Source organism: Aythya marila (assembly GCF_965140915.1).
Source record: "Aythya marila genome assembly, chromosome: 7".
NCBI lineage: Eukaryota > Metazoa > Chordata > Aves > Anseriformes > Anatidae > Aythya > Aythya marila.
This window is the reverse complement of record NC_139048.1, coordinates 25,331,339-25,348,459: the sequence shown is the minus strand read 5'-3', so window position 1 is coordinate 25,348,459 and position 17,121 is coordinate 25,331,339. Positions and strand designations below refer to the sequence as shown.

General features: G+C 41.1%; 1 protein-coding gene across 1 annotated transcript in view; it reads left to right on the top strand.

The window, feature by feature from the left end:
• ZCCHC24 (zinc finger CCHC-type containing 24) overlaps positions 1 to 8,938 on the top strand; it is a 111,457-nt gene extending 102,519 nt beyond the window's left edge. The window contains exon 4 of the mRNA XM_082764355.1: positions 2,673 to 8,938. Coding sequence (XP_082620481.1) covers positions 2,673 to 2,786 — 114 coding nt within the window. The 3' untranslated portion in view covers positions 2,787 to 8,938. The remainder of the gene's footprint in view (positions 1 to 2,672) is intronic.
• The last annotated feature ends 8,183 nt before the right edge of the window (positions 8,939 to 17,121 follow it).

Sequence of the window (17,121 nt, the reverse complement as noted above, 5' to 3'; positions counted from 1 at the left end):
AGGAACATAGAAAGGGTGTAAAGGCACTACCTTAAACAAGGTTGCACCATCAGGGATAAGAAACAGCAGCAGCAAGAGAATAGTTGTGTCACAGAGTGTCTGCAGGGTTGTTTTTTTTATTATTATTATTATTATTTTTAATCATTACAGGAAACCCATAAAGCACACAGAGATAAGTTAGGACTTCATTTCATGTAAAAGTTGGGTTGACACGGTTTTTAGGGCACAAACTAGGCGAGCCCACCAGCAGTGCTGGAGTTTCAAAGCTCCAGAGCCCCCCAGAAGCCCAGCCCCAGCTCAGCTCTGCTCCGCTCCTTCCAGCTGGCCCTTGGCAACCTGGTTTCCTGCGTCCGTAACCCCTCTCTCCCAGCCTGTGTCGTAACACACTGGTAACAATAACATTGCTGAAATCGGAATGCTTCACGGGCCAAAAAGCTGAGCTCAATCAACGCAGGGGGAAAGCAAACCACGGAGAGCTATTGTTTCTGAAAGCAGTCCAAAAACTCTTGGCGCTTCAAGGCATTCCCAATGTCCTTTGCACTATTTCCAGGAAAAATGATTCCCAAGGCCATGTGTATTAAAAAAATCTGGCTTATATCAATAAACATGATAACTGCTGTATTTTCTCTCTTTAATCAGAGCACAGCTAGCATGTAGAAGCAATCAGAGCTGAGTCAAATAGCCTGTTTTAAGTGTAGCATTTCAAAGCTCTAAAATTCCCCATTGAGGAGAATAATTTAACTCTTGGGGCTCCTGAACCTGGGCATCATCTATGACCAGATTTATGTCATGCAAATTCTTTAAGAAAATTTGTGGGTAGATGTTGGCAGAATAAGCAGTAGAAGCAGAAGGGCAGAAGTTTTTCTGACCAAATAAGCTTATTCAACTTGCCTCTGTTGTTGTTGAAGCCCAGTGTGCAGTAGTGGTTGGGTTGCAAGCCTAAACTCAGTATTATCAATTGTGATCTCAAATCCATACGTACTGACTTCCAACAAGTCATTCAAAACACAGCAAGGATGCAGGGGGGTTGAGAGTTTTAGAGGATATAAGGGGTCCATCCTCCCTCGTCAACCCCCACCAGTACAGGTCCAAGCACCCCCTACCTGATACAGGAAATTCAGCTTACAATGAGATTGTAAATGACTTCAAACTGCCAGAAAGAGAAAACTTCAGGCAACATATCATGGGGAAGAATCTTGAGTCAGTAACAAACCATTGTCAATCCCCACTGAATTGCTCCCATACTCTTTCTACTAACTGTAACAGAAGTGTTGCGCTTATAATTCAATACAACTGATCACAGCAAGAAGTTGCAGACATCCCTTGTTTAGGATAATAGGAAACACATATTTTGCCTCATTTTAACCACTGGAAGTTGGGAAACCCTTCCATTTTCTGCATTGTGAACAGTTCTGCAGTGTTATGTAGCAAAGAAGTTTCAGAAGGCTCTGTTCTCCCTATCCATGGGGGTCTCAGGTGGGTGGCTTTGGAATGAAGAACTTATAATACCTAGGGAACTGAAAGGACTAGGTGTACTTTAAGGTTTTACTGCTCAAGGTAAGTTTCTATTATTTAGCGAAAGTACAGAATGATAAATGGCCACAACTCTGATTTATATATATCCATCCTTTACTGCAAGAACCACACTAAGAAAAGGTATGCCATGGTCTGCTACCTTTATGAGAACTGGGAGAGGCTTAGGGCTTCTTTTTCAATTTCACCCCATGTGCTGGCTCTACCACAGTCCCACAGAACAACCACTATGTTCCCCACAGGAATGCATGGAGCAATGAAATGGTTTTTCAGGTACATTTCAAGGAAACAGGAATCATGTTAGGGCATTTTGTTTGTTTTCCAAAAATCTGCACACCTTATGATGTTCCACCTCACACCTCTATCACCACTTCACCTATGAGACTTTGCAAACAAACAACCCTACTGAAGTATTTAACATTTTCATAGTGATTGTGAAACTCCTTACATGTCATGCAAAATTAAAGAGCAAAGATTACTAGAATCAAAGCAGTTTTGTTCCCTTGTTTAGCTGAACATACTGCCAGCTCTGTGACTCCACAAGTGTTATTTAAATGAAGTCAATTCATTAGTCAGGTTCATTGCAGAGGTTGTGTTGTGCTTTGTTTTTTCATTAATAGCTTTGCAGCTGCTCTACCTCAAAAAATTCAGCCTCAGAAATATGGGGCTGAGTACTGGAAAGACCTTACTTCCCTGTGTAGTATCAGTGCATTTGTAAGACAGTTTTCCTGCAGCAGCAGTTGGTCCTACTGTTGTCACCCCCTCCTGGCACTGCTGGGCAACAGGATTCCCATGCGTGAGGTGCTAATGCCTTTGGGAGGGCTCAGTTACTGGAGCCAAGGGAATAAATAGTTATGTGACCACACAAGTCCACTCCCCCGCTCAGGCTGTCAGTAACACCTACAGCCAAATAAGCACCACTGTTATGAAGAACAGCATTTGAGGTTGTGAGGGCACTCCGTTCCCCTACAAAGCAAAGAACTGAAAACATTTGGTCTGCTCGGGAAAGAAATGCAGAACCTTTGTAATTGCTACAAGAAAGCTCTGTCAAGCATAAAAGGAGGTTTAAAACACGCAGCAAAGACTAAGACTCAGTGACAAAACCTTGGACCAAATCCTATTTTCTTTCTTTGTTGCAGAGACCCCTGGAAAAGCCGGATGGCCTGGATGTTTCAGACCAGAGCAAAGAACATCCCCAGCACCTGTGTGAGAAGTGCAAAGTTTTGGGCTACTACTGCCGCCGTGTGCAATAAACCTTCCAAGTGGCCTCTTCCCGTCCCCATCATCCTGAAAGATCCTCTGGCAGCACGCGATCAACAGCAACACAACAAAACAAGATAAAAGCTAAAATAATTGCCAATATTGCCTATCTATAACCTAATAGTATGCCTTACAGTAACAGAATGTAGTATTTCTCCTGTGTATGCACACACATGCAACAGGTATTTACAGGACTATGGTGAATTCGTATACATACATATGTAAACTTACATATATATGTACACATTTATAGAAGCATTACTGATAGTGTTCACAACAGAACCACACCTGCGGGTTCTGCTGATTGTTTACACAGACCCTATATCATGGCCAGGTGAAATGAAGTATTATTCATTAGGCAAGATGTAACATTGACAGGGAATATGTGATAAATGGGTTTTGCAGAGGTTAAATAACTGTGGGGCCACTAATTGCAAGCACTCACCCACAACATGAACATTATTCCTATTATATGACAAGACAAAGGAAGATTAAACAAGCCACAACATAAAAGAAGGAAAATCATTGTTTTCCGAGTTTTAGAAAGTCTGAGAGTTTTGTGCTGCTGCTTTCTTGGACTTTTCTATTTGTTAGTGTCATTTGGGCAGGGCTTAGGCAAAATCTTTTTTTTTGCAGGATGTGGCCAAAAAAAGTGAATAATTGTTTGAGGGTGTGGTTTGTGTAGAAAGGGAATGCCATAACAGGACCCAGAGCATCAGGAAGGATTCCAAGAGGTTTTTGGAGGAGATGAAATTGGCTTGCTTGTGTGACTAACAGATCCTTCTCTTGTCATATAATTCTGCTACAATGGTCCCTGTATGCATATCGGCTATTCATTGGGCTGAAAGCACACTAAATTTACTGTGAATAACGGGGGATAAGAATGTTTAAAGTTGTCCCCCAAACCCTTAATTAAATGATTAGCCAAACTTACTATTTATAGTAGTTTTAAAGCCACTTTCTGGAAGTATTTTTATGTCCTGTTTTCTACTGTACAAATTGTTATAACAAAAACTTTTTAGCCATAAGGGTGTTATGAGGCATGAAGAGCACTCTATGTAACCTTCCCACTTCTGTCTTCCTGATACACCTATATACCTTAGAAGCAATGTAGGAGTTATATTTGGTTTTCCCATTTCAGGTAGAACTTTGGGCAGGGGCATCCTGTTGCAAAGAAGTATCTCATCAGGGATTGGAAAATACCATGAAATGAAAGTACCTCGAGACAGTATCCTGTTTGTCTGTCTATATAAGTACAGTGACACAACAAGCAATTCAGTTGCGTAACTTACTAAGAAAAATTACAGGGATAATGGTTTGTGTTTTATTTTTTAATCAACAATTTCTATTTTTGTGAAATTTCCTTTAGAGAGATTGGTTAGTGTGAATGATACCTAGCAGCAATATTTTAAGTCCTAAATAACTTGATGTGAATTAAATCTGTTTTGAGGATTAACTCCATAATGCTAATACAGAGGGTTTTTTCTGCCAAGCAATACCAAGATGTAACTAAGTATGTACAGTCAAGCTCTTGTAAAGCAAATTGAATACTTACTGAGCATTCTTATAGGAAATGTGAAGCTCTTCACAAATTTGCCCTGAGGTGAAATTTTCCACTATTTCCCTGCTTTGCTATAAACAGGGCAAAATTGTTTCTGCTGATTCTGGTGGAAAGGTTATCTATATATCTTGCAAACTTCTTTATTTCTGTGTAAGCCCAGGTCAGCCTACTGTTCAACGGAAAAACATCGGGATTTGTTGCTTCTGACCGTGATTCTTTCAGCAGGTCACTGATTTGGGGCAAGTCACAAGATCCTTCTGGATCTCAGTCTCCCCAGCTGCAAAATGGGGATAATAATACCGTGAGGCTCACAGGATAATAATGCTGTGAGGCTCATGTAATATCTACTAGAGCTTTGACATCACTGCATGAGAAAGGCTATATAATGCTGAAATATTAACTAAAATTAATCACTTGGAAACTAATTTTGCCCAGTGAAAATTCTATCAACTAAAATAGCTGAAGAATAATATTATTGAAACTTAACACTAATAACAGATTTTATTTGCATCAGTCAAGATATGCAGTTTTAGCATTTTCAAAAAAAAAAAAATGCGTTGTTTTGCACAGACTCAAAAGTTACTTTAGAGAGAATCTCTGAGCAATGATACTAACTTGTCCATAAAAAAATGAAGAAAATATGCAGGTGAATTTAGGGGTGGATTTTCAAAGTTTGACCTCTAGCATTACTCTTGATATTTTGTTTCAAGCATGCCTGATGTTGAAAGAACAACATATGAAACCAGATCTGTTTTTTCCTTTTGAGCACTTAATAGTACATGAACAAAATACTCCTTGATGCTTCACATCCATCTAAAGGACAAGTACAGAAACTCCATCAGATCAAAATAAGAAAATTGTTTTCTAACCTGAAACTCAGATGTTGCTACCAAGCATTTTGCTTTGACATGCTTCCTGTCTAATGGTAACCACTAAATTGGTGAAACAGCACATCCCTCAGCACAGCTACATTGATACACAGCATATCACCAGATTCTGAACAAAAGCTTACTACAAAATACCATTATATGCAATTGTCATGATTTTCATGACAGAGCCCTCCTATGAACTGTTTATCCAGATTCAACACTGCATGGTGGTGCTTTTAGCTGATGGACTTTTAGGTTTTATTTTAAAATAAGGTTCCTAAAGATACACATGATCAATTTCAATGTAATTAATATCAGTTGCTGTAGAATAGTAATTATTCAAAGCGTAGTTAAAAGTTCAATATTTATATCATGATATTATCCTAGGCAGGAGACACAAAGTGTTGAAGTAATATCAAGTAAATCTAAAACAACAAGAAAACAGGTTTATTTCCCCCGCACTCATGTTGGGGAAGAGCAGATAAAGAACAAAATGCAGGGAAAAATCTAGGAGCAACACTACCATGGTTTGTCCTGCCTAACTCTCCGTGCAAACCCTCCTGGGGCTGGAAGCAGCCCACGCACAAGGTCCCTCCATTCATCCCTGCCTAAGGTTTGCAGCATCCAAAATAATAGAAAAAAGATTGACTATAAGATGTAAATTTCATTTATCTGACTTTTTTTTTTTTTAAAAGGTAATTTACATGTAGACCTAACCTTTCCAAACTGCCAGAAAGAAAACCTAGAAATTAATATTTTGACTGGAAAGACGATGAGTTGATTTACCACTTGGATTTTTACAAATACTTGCTGATGTTCTCTTTAACTAGCTCTGCATCTAAATCTTCAGCTAGTCTTCTTCAAAGGGATTATTAAACAATTATCAGAAATGAAGCACAGACCAGTAAAGAACTTGAAATCCACACAAGTCTCCCTAAATTGAGTATTCTTGGGAGCATACCCGAGAAAAGTTTGTCTCTTTGCACTTATTTGTCAAACTTCACTTTTAACTTCATCAGATTCTTACTGTTGTCTGCCCACCAACAGATCTATCCAGCATGCACCAGTTTTATCTTTTGTTCCCCACCAACAACCTTTTTGACCCTTTTTGGACATTTTTAAACTTACATTTCTTCAATAAAATCTAAATGTGTTTCTTCACTTGGTCAGAACATTTCACATGGAATTTGTCTTTGGCATTGGCACTGTTCTGGAGAAAAGTATCAATGATTCAAAACCAGCATGTATAGGCTTTTAGCTGTTTTAACTTGATGCAGCTCCAAATAGGTTATTATGAATACTTCATTTAGTAGCAATGAAGAAAAATCCCTGTAGCTTAAAAGGATTGCCCAATTTTAGCCAGTTTCTACTGCTGCTACCACAGACATAAAACAATGCCATACAAACCAAGTTTGAGGCCTTTTTGTCTCAAAGTTGCCTTTTAATTTCAAATAAATACACAAGAGTATATATTATTTCTGAAAATAAGTGTATTTTAAAGTTCCCCATTATATGGGACTCAGTTTGTAAACTAAAAATGTGAAGTTACGTATGTCTGAGAGAAGCCTTTTGTCAAGACGTACTCTATATTTTACCTTTTGTATAATAGGAAATTTAGATTAAACATGGGTTGCATACTTGTGAAGCTCTAGCCATTATTCCAAAAAGAAGAATTACTTAACCCATGAAGAAGCTAAGAGCTTTTGGAAAAGTTAGTATTCATAGATTAGTCCTCCACATCCTGCAGTCACATGGCATTTTCTTTCCTAGCGTGGATCCTAAGGGTTATCCACCGAATAGTATGCAATGATTTTAAAAACACATGTTGATGATTTAAGTGAACTGACATACATTTTCCACTTGCCTTTGCCAACATTTAAAATGTGATGGAACTATCCCCATACCAAATCATTCTTTAAGATATCACTCCACTCCTGGTTGGGCTTCAACACATCTTTCCTACCTGCAAAACCACTGCTGTCCATTAATGTTGCTATATTGCTGAAGTGCTCAGAGGGCTGATTGAGATCTTAGACATAGGGATGATGGTTTGTGTTTCTAGGATGAATTTCAAAGGGACAATCGTGTGCAGTTACTAGCTATAGATGATTGATATAAATGTTTACCCCTGTATGAAGTATTTTACAGTTTTACTTGCAGATGTGTATTTATCTTGAGTTATACTTGACATAGAGTTTCTTTCATTTTTTTTTTTTTTTAATACTATGTGTGTATTTTGGAAACCTTTTTAGATGTTAAAATTTTTGAATGGTTACAAATATTTCTTGTAATACTGAATTGTTATCTTATCTGGAAACTCTTTGCAGTAACTTTTTTGTATATATTTGAGGGCCTTTTTAAAAAAAAAAGTATTGTTTGTTCTTTGGGGAAAAGTTTTTACAACTTGGAAGCTTTCAGAAGGGCCTTCCTCTCAACTAGGATACTAACAGAGGTAAGAGTTTTCTTAAGTATTTTGCAGAACTAAGGATGTATCCTCAAGAAAATATTTATGGAAGTAATTTACTTTTTTTTTTTTTTTACAATGCTTTTGTCTGTATAAAGTATGCAACAGAACTACATTAAGAAGGAAATATTGTCTACATAAAATATTATATGAAAGTTGGTACATAATTCTGACAAAAAACCTTGCAATTCTTTAAGCCATATTGTTTTTGTTATCCTTGGATGAAAATATCAGTATTAAGTAACCAATATATTATTCAAGTGCTTAGACTTATATGAAAATGCTTATACTTTTTATTTATGTGTATTTGGGGAAGAATCGCTAGAAAAAGCTATCACTAGACATATAGCAAGTGAGAGAAAAAGTATACTGTCACTTTATGACCTTGTGAGAGACAGAAGATGCTGAAAGCACCACAGAGACTCAGCTTTCAGAGACTCTGAAGCACAAGTGTTGAGTTTCAAATGGTAGTTCTTGTCCTTTTTCACGGCGAGAGGGGAAAAAAGTTGGTTGGGATGCTGTCTGACAACTCGACTTTCACAACTCTTTGCAGACTGTGAGCTCAGCTATGCAGTACCGGCTACAGCAATAATATTAATCAAAGGATGAAAGAGAAATGGATTGAAGTAGATGATTGTAGGGATTTATGTTTATTTTAATTAGAACTCATAGCAATATAGAATATGCATGTGCACGTATTTGAAGCATTTTTACACTTTACATTTCATGTAGTTTGATTATATTATGAAGGATTGGGTTTTTAGTTTGATATTTTACCATGCTAAAATGGGAGGTCTGCCCAACCCTGTACTGGATTCTTGTTTCCTTTAAAAGGTTATTTAGTACAGCACTCACTGCATTGTGTACTAGTGCTAAAACTAACACTGTATCTTATGAATTTCTTCAGCTTTAAAAAAAATTAACCTCATTACTATTACATTTGTTTAGCTGTACCCATTGACCTTGTGAGATTCAGTTGGTTATTTGTATAATTTCATTTTCTGTAACTGTTAATAAACTTGTACAGCTAAAACAAACAAAACCTATGGACAAAGGCCTCGGAGGTACCAGTTCTGCTTCAGCAATCCAAATGACTGCTTGCTTACCGAGTGACTATGTTGCTAAACAGACTGTAAAACCTCTTGTGGATTGTCCATAAAATGGCATTCCGACATGTGCCTTATTTGCTGGATAGTATACAGCTTTCCTCTAGTATTCTAGCATTTTAATGCTACATTAAAAAAATGAAAAAAAAAAATCAAGCAAGAGTGGTATGTTTTTTTGAGAGCTGCTTTGAAGTTCTGTGACCAGCTGTGCTCAGTTCCCCACTGTAGATGAGCTGCAGCCTGGTGCTGGTGGTACAAACCTTTCCCACCATAACCATGGCCCAAAGCACACCAGGAAGGGTTTTTCCATTGCCACAGAATTAGTCATCTGCAACAAGTCTGAAGCTATCCCAGGTGAAGAAGTTTTACCCCAAGTCTTCCCTGCTGGCCACCTGCTTGGGTTAATCATGCCACCTTCTTTTTAACAGCTTGGTACAGTCTAACATGTTTCTGAAGGAAAAACCTGCTATAATCAGATAATAAACCATAATTCAATCCCTAATAGTTAGGCAGGAAACCTTAAAGTGCCAGAAAGTTGTTACCATGAAAAATAACATATTTAAAACATCATTAAGCTACATCACTTGAGATTTAGGGGAGGGGCTCTAATTTATTCTTTGTGAGCACTTACAAGTTGGCCAGAACCATACCAAATGTTTGTTGCTTGTTAGCAATACCGCTCTTCTGTCCCCAGCTGAGCCCAATAGAATGGAAAAAAAGCACACATTCAGAGCTAGTTTGAGAATTGTTTATAAAACAAAACTCTTCAATGTAAAACTTACCAGTAGCACTGTTCTGATAGCCAGCTATAGCCACAAACCTAAGCTCAGCAATGAAGTACCTCTTCCCACCAGCACTGTGGGCTCACCAAATGCCAACAACTCAGGTTTAGCACACCACTGAGACTAGACAGAACACTGAGCAGACAAACAGCCACATCCTAGCTCCCTATTCTTCTATGTTGTCCCTCAGAAGTATATTTTTCATATTGAAAACAGAATTAACACAACCAACATTGTATCAACATAAATGATCAAGCTGCTTTTCCCTCATTCTTTTCCTTCATTCCTGAATTCTTTAGGGTTGGACCCGATGATCTCAAGGACCCTTCCAACCCCTACAACTCTGTGATTCATTCCCAAGTGCTTTGCCTCGATGTTCTGTGTGAATAAAGTTAAAAGACAATACTCATAACCAAATAATTACTACTTTTAGGAGCCAAATAGTTTCCGCTTTAGGAAAAATAATAGGGATTTCATAACAAGGATTTTGTATAACCTCCATGCTTTGAAGTTTAACGAAGAAGCATAGAAGAAATACTTAGTGCAGCAAGGCTACTCTTTTTAAGTTAGTCAAACCACATCACACCCAGAGCCCCACCTCAAGCCCCCAGTGCATCAGGAGGTGTCTGAGTTAGACCTTACACCTTGAGCTAGGAATGACAACCAGACAACCTGCATGTCACACTTGTATTCACTGCCACAGAGCACAAGCCAAGTAAGCCAAAAGGCTCCTCATCCGTCCACATCCCTCTGAAAACAAAGCACACCTAAGACACTGACAATACAGGAGGCTGAAGCACCAGGCACTGAGCACTGACAGTCAGGTCTTTCCACTACAAACCAAAACACCCCATACATAGAGGAGCATACAAAATCCTCACTTCTAAGAAGCACACAGTGCACGATTATTTTGGGCTTCAAAAAAAGGGAATAATACCACACTAAGCTTTGCTTTTCTCTAGCATTCACCTCACAAACTAAGGGAGCCAGGCCATTTGCAAGCCCCCATCTCAATAACATCAACTGCTGGGCCCACACCTGCTGGCTGAGCCCTCCTGTTGTACTGAAAGTAACACCATTGCCCATCGCTGCAATCCACATCTCAAAATGACATCAGACAGCAAACAAGAACACCGGCCTCAGTACAACTCACCGCAACTGCAAAACCTCCTTCAAGCCCCAAACGCCTTTCACGATACTTTTACAACCTTCTGGAGACATTTTTAGCAACCGAACATATAGTGAGGCACCTGCCTTTGTCAGCATTCATCAGGACTCCTTCTGGGGCTGGGACTGAGACAATCATGTCCACGAGGAGCTCGAGCAGCAGTCAGGGTGGCGCAGAGGCAGTTGAAGCTGCGCTGGAAGAGAGCACAGCGCCATCAGCCCCCCGGCCGGTCATGGTGCCACCAGGACCTGCTGAGGAGGCCTCAGGGCCAGCAGCCCCCGGCAGCCTTTGGTGGCTTTGGGCCTCTTCCACAACTCAACTAAATTAAAATGCAGCAACCATCTTACCAAAAAAAAGTCAAAAATGGAGCCTGCAGACCCAGCTACGCTATCAAAACCCATGACAAGAGAAGAGGGAAGGCAAAGCTTAGTCAAAACTTTGTGGATATTTTAAGTGGAGCGGGGTGCAAGCCAGTGATTTTACTTCACGTTTTTTTGTGTTAGCCTTTCAGCAATTGAGAACAGAAATTAAAAATACCACAAAAAAGCTTGCTCATACACAACTTCTGAATACAACTAAGCAGCAGGCATCAGAAACTGAGTTCCAGCCAACTTTTTATAAGGTTCCCTTATACTTTCACAATATAAGGTGAAGATACAACTCAATGGACTCCTAAGGAGCCAGAAACATGTATATCCTATTTGATTTCAGCCAGCAAAACTGAGGTGAAAATTAAAAACGTAGGAAAACACCGCAAGAATAACAGAAAATGAGGTCCCAAAGCTTACTATCTCCAAATAAAGCAACAATAAATAGATAAAAATCACCTGTTTTAAAACATACAAACAAAAAAACAAATTGATACTTCCTTGGAGTACTTCCACACAGCCACTCAGAGACCCCTGACCCTCAGGCACCCTCCAAAATAGGCCTGGGTTCCCTCTGCCCACTTTATTGGCTCTGTCCCTGATTGCTGTGGGGCTACAGCTGTGCTGCAGCACAGGCACAGGCACGGGGCACGCAGCGCCCAGCCAGCTGCTGTGGAAATAAACAGGCTTGTGTGGGAGGGCAAGGACATCGGTGCCACCAGTAGGAAGCCTCACGGGCAGCCGGGAGGTGAAGGACAGTTCAGTCTGGCTCTGGGAAAAACATGTAGCTCCCATTTTAACTTCCCAATCACTGAAATCTCAACACAATTAAGTCTTAAGCAGATGTAGAAATTTCATCAAGGAAATATGCAAAAGTTAAGCTTTCCGGGAAAGAAACTCGGAGAACACACATTTTAAAGAACCAATTCAAACTGCTCTCCAACACACCCTGCTAATGTCTCTGAATGTGAAAAATTTGAAGTTGGACAAACCTTGAATGCACTTTGATTGTGTGGATCACATAATGCCCTGCCCAGCTCTTTGGTCTAAGGTGTGGATGTATTTCTTTGGCAGTTTGGCTACTCCATGAGATTGCATTGCTTTAATTAAATTGAGGTAAAAACGAAGTAAAGTTAAGTAAAGACAACCAGTACTCACTCACACCAACACCCTTCAGGATTTAAAGGAAACTAAACAATTTCATTAAATGAAATTTTACCTGCCTTCCGCAGGCAGGTGACCAGCAACCAGTGATGCTCACCGCCTCAGGGTGGTAAGAGCAAAACCAAAGACAAGTAGCTGCTGACAGCCTGTGATCCTGAGTTATGGGCTGAAAAGCTGGCAGACTCAATTCGATGGTAATAAATACAAACAATGCGCAATTGGAAAGATGCTCCAAAGGGTGCATATTCAATTACAGGTTTTCATTTGTTAGTAACAGTCAGGAATAAGTTGTTTTGGATCATTTAACTGACTGACCATAATAGTTAAAATAAAATTCAAATAGGATATTTGGAATTTGGGACAGCAAACCAAAGAGAAAACATCATTATATGACCCTTATCACTCCATTATTCATAAGTTTTGCATCTCCAAACTCCAAAAGGGCAAAACAGTACTCAAAAAAATCAGGACCACTGAAGGGAAAGGGGGTAGTTTCCCTAAGTAAAGAGGCTCTGTGCAATGGGCCTCCTCCTCCTGGAAAAGAGATCACTGAGGGCGGATGTGATTGTGGCCTATAACATAATAAATGACATGAAGAAGGGAGGAAACACTCATTGCTTCTACAGTGCTTTCCTACCAGAATCAGAGAAATTTGGATGAAATTATCTGAGATAACAGAATTGAAACAAACAAACAAAAACATTACACAGCAGACTGAAATTCATAGCCGTGGGATATTCTAGCTGTGAAAAGAATAAATGAGATCAAAAACAATTAGAAAACCACATTAAAAAAATATATATCCTGAAAGGATTATTAACCATGAAGTGCAGCCCTGGCTCAGGAAGTCCCAAAGCACAGAAGCAGAGACCACGCCAACAGACATCTAATTGCCTGTTTTTAATATCTTTTCTGTGAGTAAGCTATCGTAGGAAAAGGGATACCAGAATGGGTGCAGGCCTGATCGTTGGGCTGGTTTGAAAGGACTGTTTTGTGATATATATGAGTTAAAACATACTGTCAGTCCTGTATATAAGGGAAAACTTGGTTGGCATCTGTTAGTCTGGCTGTTGGGGCAAGCTTGGACAGCTGTTCCTAGGGAAATACCCCTCAGTTCCCCTGCACTCGTGCTCTGGAAGAAAACCCTGCAATTCACCCATACTCATGCTCGCTTGGGTTAATGGGCAGTATGCTAATTGCAACACCACTGTAATTTGTAGTGTACAACTGAATACTGTGCACCTATAGCTATTTTATTATTATTATTACTATTATTAAATTCATTGCAGATATTTTTGCTTAAAAAGCTGGTCCTAATTAGCTATGCTTAAAATTATTTTAAGCACATCCACACGCTGCATTCCTGCTTGCTGGGACACACCACCTGCTCTTGCTCTCCCAGTGGTGGGACAGGGTTCAGCCCTCACTTAGCCTCACCATATGGCTCGCTGGGGGCACAGAGGAATTTACGGAGTCAAGTAAAATTTCTAAGAGGTGTTTGCCCACCTCATAGCGTCCTAAAGGTGCAGTAAATGGAGCTCGTAAGGATGAGGTTGTGGGCTTTAAAAACAAGCGTGTGGAAATACCAAGCACTGGCCCCCAGCCCTCCTGCAGCTCCCATTCAGCTAAGGACTGGGAGCAGGCAAGGCCCGAGGCCACCACAAGCATGATGTATTCACCAGTCCTGCGAGGGAAGAGGGCTTTGTGTGGACTCATGGCCTTGGCTGAGCCACGTGCCTTGCCACAAATGGGGTGGGAGGCAGCTGAGTGGTGTTGGGCTTCAGTGATGGCCTTCAGCCATGCTGCCCAGCCAGGGAGATCCCAAATGGCCATGGAGGTTGGTTAGCCTGCACCCACGTTTCCCCATCCACAGATCTTCAATGGTGTTCTTGAACCCAGGGGTACAAGCCCACACCCAGACATCCCCTCAAGCTGCTTGGCGTCCCGAGGCACTCCCTTATGACAGAAAACGCATTCAGCTCTGGAGAAAGCACGGGACGTGCGAGTAACTGCAGAGCTGGACTGAGAAACACTTCGCAATTTATCTTTTCTGCCATAAATATCTCTGCCCATCTCTCTGCTAGGAGAGGAAATGTCAGTCTGAAGCAGACAGAAATATTCAGACAAAAGGAGTTACATCTGGAGGCTTTTGTGAGATTAGTGTAGCCAAGAGAAGAAAGTGAACTTTTTCTCCCCCTATTTCCTTCCTATGTTGAGCCCCGTGTGCCTCCGCGCAGGAATTTAGCGCAACAGGAGAAGAAATAGAGGCTCAAATAAGGCTTTACGGTCCCAGGAAAGGTGAAGTTCAGTCTAAGGTATGTGTGATTTGCTCCCTCAAGGACTGTGCATGTGAAATATAGCTTAGATTTTTTTATTTTTTATTTTTTTAATGAGAATTTAATACACTTCATAAACCTGATCTTCTCTTCAACACCTTACCAGCAAACCTGGCAGATTTCAAATGGCTTTCTAAATATGAAAAGTAGGGGAAATTTGTCACCTGGGTTCTTTTCGTAAAGGCAGACAATACAGCTGGTAGTGTTTAACTTTACAGTAATGGGCATATAAACCTCATTTTCACTCCTGGCAGGTATTCTTGTTTTCTTAAGAGTTAAAAACTGCTTTTCTTTTAACCCAGGTACTGCTTGGTCTCTAGCATGTTGCCAATCTCTTTCAGGAATACACAAGGAAAAAAAAATCTGCTATTAATTCACTCCAAAGCTGTTCCCTTTTCCCCAGGTAAAAAAAAAATAATAATAAAAAAAAAACAAAATCCCTATAATTAATCTTCTAAAAACCCCAGCTGTTTAAAATCTTCTCAGTCACTGGAATGAGACATGAATGTTTAGATTATAAAGTTGACCAGCTTGAGCAGAGGCTCCTTCATCTACAGATCTAGTTTGCAAATAACTGCATGAAATAATTAAAACTGCAAACTTCAAGTTTCTGGATGCTTCCTACCTCCCCTTTTTCTCTTACCTCTGTCAGCTCCCCTCACTGCTGGTATTTCACAGTTGTTGGCCTTCTGCGACCATTTTGTTTCAAGCCTGCAGTTCTATTACTTGCTTTGCATCACTCCTGGTTTTTGAAAAGCAGGGGGTTTTTTGTTTTACAGTAAAGAGTTGTTCCCTCCCCACATCCCCAACATAGTTCTTGGGTTCCTCCACACCAGCCCCTACCCCACACCACCAGCAGCACCAGCAAATGCCCTGGTGCTCCCCAGATTCTAAGAAAATGATTCATTGGCTTGAGCAATTTAGTTATTTTTCTGGTGAGAAGCATTTATTTAGGAAGTGCTGTCCTGAAGTTTGTTAGAAGGACACAGAGAAATAGCACAGCCAATCCTGCACAGGATTTAAGCAGTGCCCCAGCGTGGCCATCTCCAGCTGGAAAGGAAGCAGGTGTCCGACCATGGCCATTTTACTGCACCCGCAGGAAGCGAAGCAGGACCTCTGTAATCAAGTCACAATTATAGCTGCTGGTCTTTTTCTCACACAGTCCCCATCCCTGGTTCAGCAGAGAAACAAAAACGTGACGTTTTGGAAGGTGGAGTCTGAGCTCCTGTTTGCTCTTTTAATGCCTAAGCAGGGCCACCTGTGTCTGGGTTACAGCCTTGTTTTCTTCCCTGTGCTCCTATGTGCATCCTCAGATATCTCCATGCACACCTGAGGCTCAGGTTGTGGCACTCAACAGCTCTAAGAGACCTTCCCACCCGGGATGACTCTCATTTCTCTAACCCTGTTCGAAGCACTCCAATTGTTGGGCCAGCTGGAGGCACTGAATAGCTTTTTGGGGCAGAAAGCCCTTTGCTGCAGTAATATCAAAGCATTAGGGGAGACGAGTGACACAGTGCAATGGTTTTGCACTGCGGGGAAAAAATATCTTGCACACAGTAAGCTGGGTGTGAAAGTGATCTTCTCAATTTCTCCTTTTAGCACTTTTGGTTGCCTAGTGAGAAGCCCAAGATGGAGTTAGCAGACAGGTCTGCAAGGCCGGTGCTGGCAAATGTGGAAAATTCTGCAGCCCCTGGCTCTGGCCCCGGCTGGTCCCTGCTCTCCATGAATGCCTAATTGAGGACGCCTGGCTTTTTCCACAGGGGCGGGAGCCAGTTTCCAGACAGGGCACATGGGCGGATTCTGTAACTCTGAGCCTTGTAAAGTTTTAGCACCCAAAAAACGCCTCACGTCTGCAGCGTGATTCAGTGAGCTGGCGAGCGAGCGGCCTACGGGCTGGGGTGATGGTTGTTGCTGTTGGCAGGGCAGGAGCGGGGGCTGAGCCGCCCTCCTGAGGACAAGCGATGCCGACAGCAAATGTTGCCTTTTCCCTGAGGTGATGGGGTCAATATCGCCTACACCCTGCCCGATAACATCCCAGGAGAAGCTCCCAGTTTACTAATTTCATGCTATTCCTTCCTCGGTGGGCCTGACCCCGCGCTCGCCAAGCAGCGGGGAGGACGGCGCAGTCTGGCCTGTCGTGGATGAGGGGGTTTGTGTTAATCACATGGAAATCATTTTGGACAATTAAGCATACAGATGAAAGGCCAACTGGCTGCACATGTTGTGTGGGGCACGACCTAAAAGCAGCCCCAGCGATTGAGATGATGTAGTGTGAAAGCTGGATTAAACAGGTCAAGTAAATTTGGAGCAGCTAAAATAAACTGAAGTCCCTTCCAAAACATATGTTGTGCTTGCCACATAATATTGCTGTACGGTGGTAGCATGACCCAAACATGCCAGAACTGTGATACGCTTGTTCCAGGGTCACACTGCCAGCGGAAGAGAGTGAGGATGGTTACTCTGGAGAAAAGCCGGTTGAAAGGAGTTGTAAGAAAGTCGCAAACACTCGT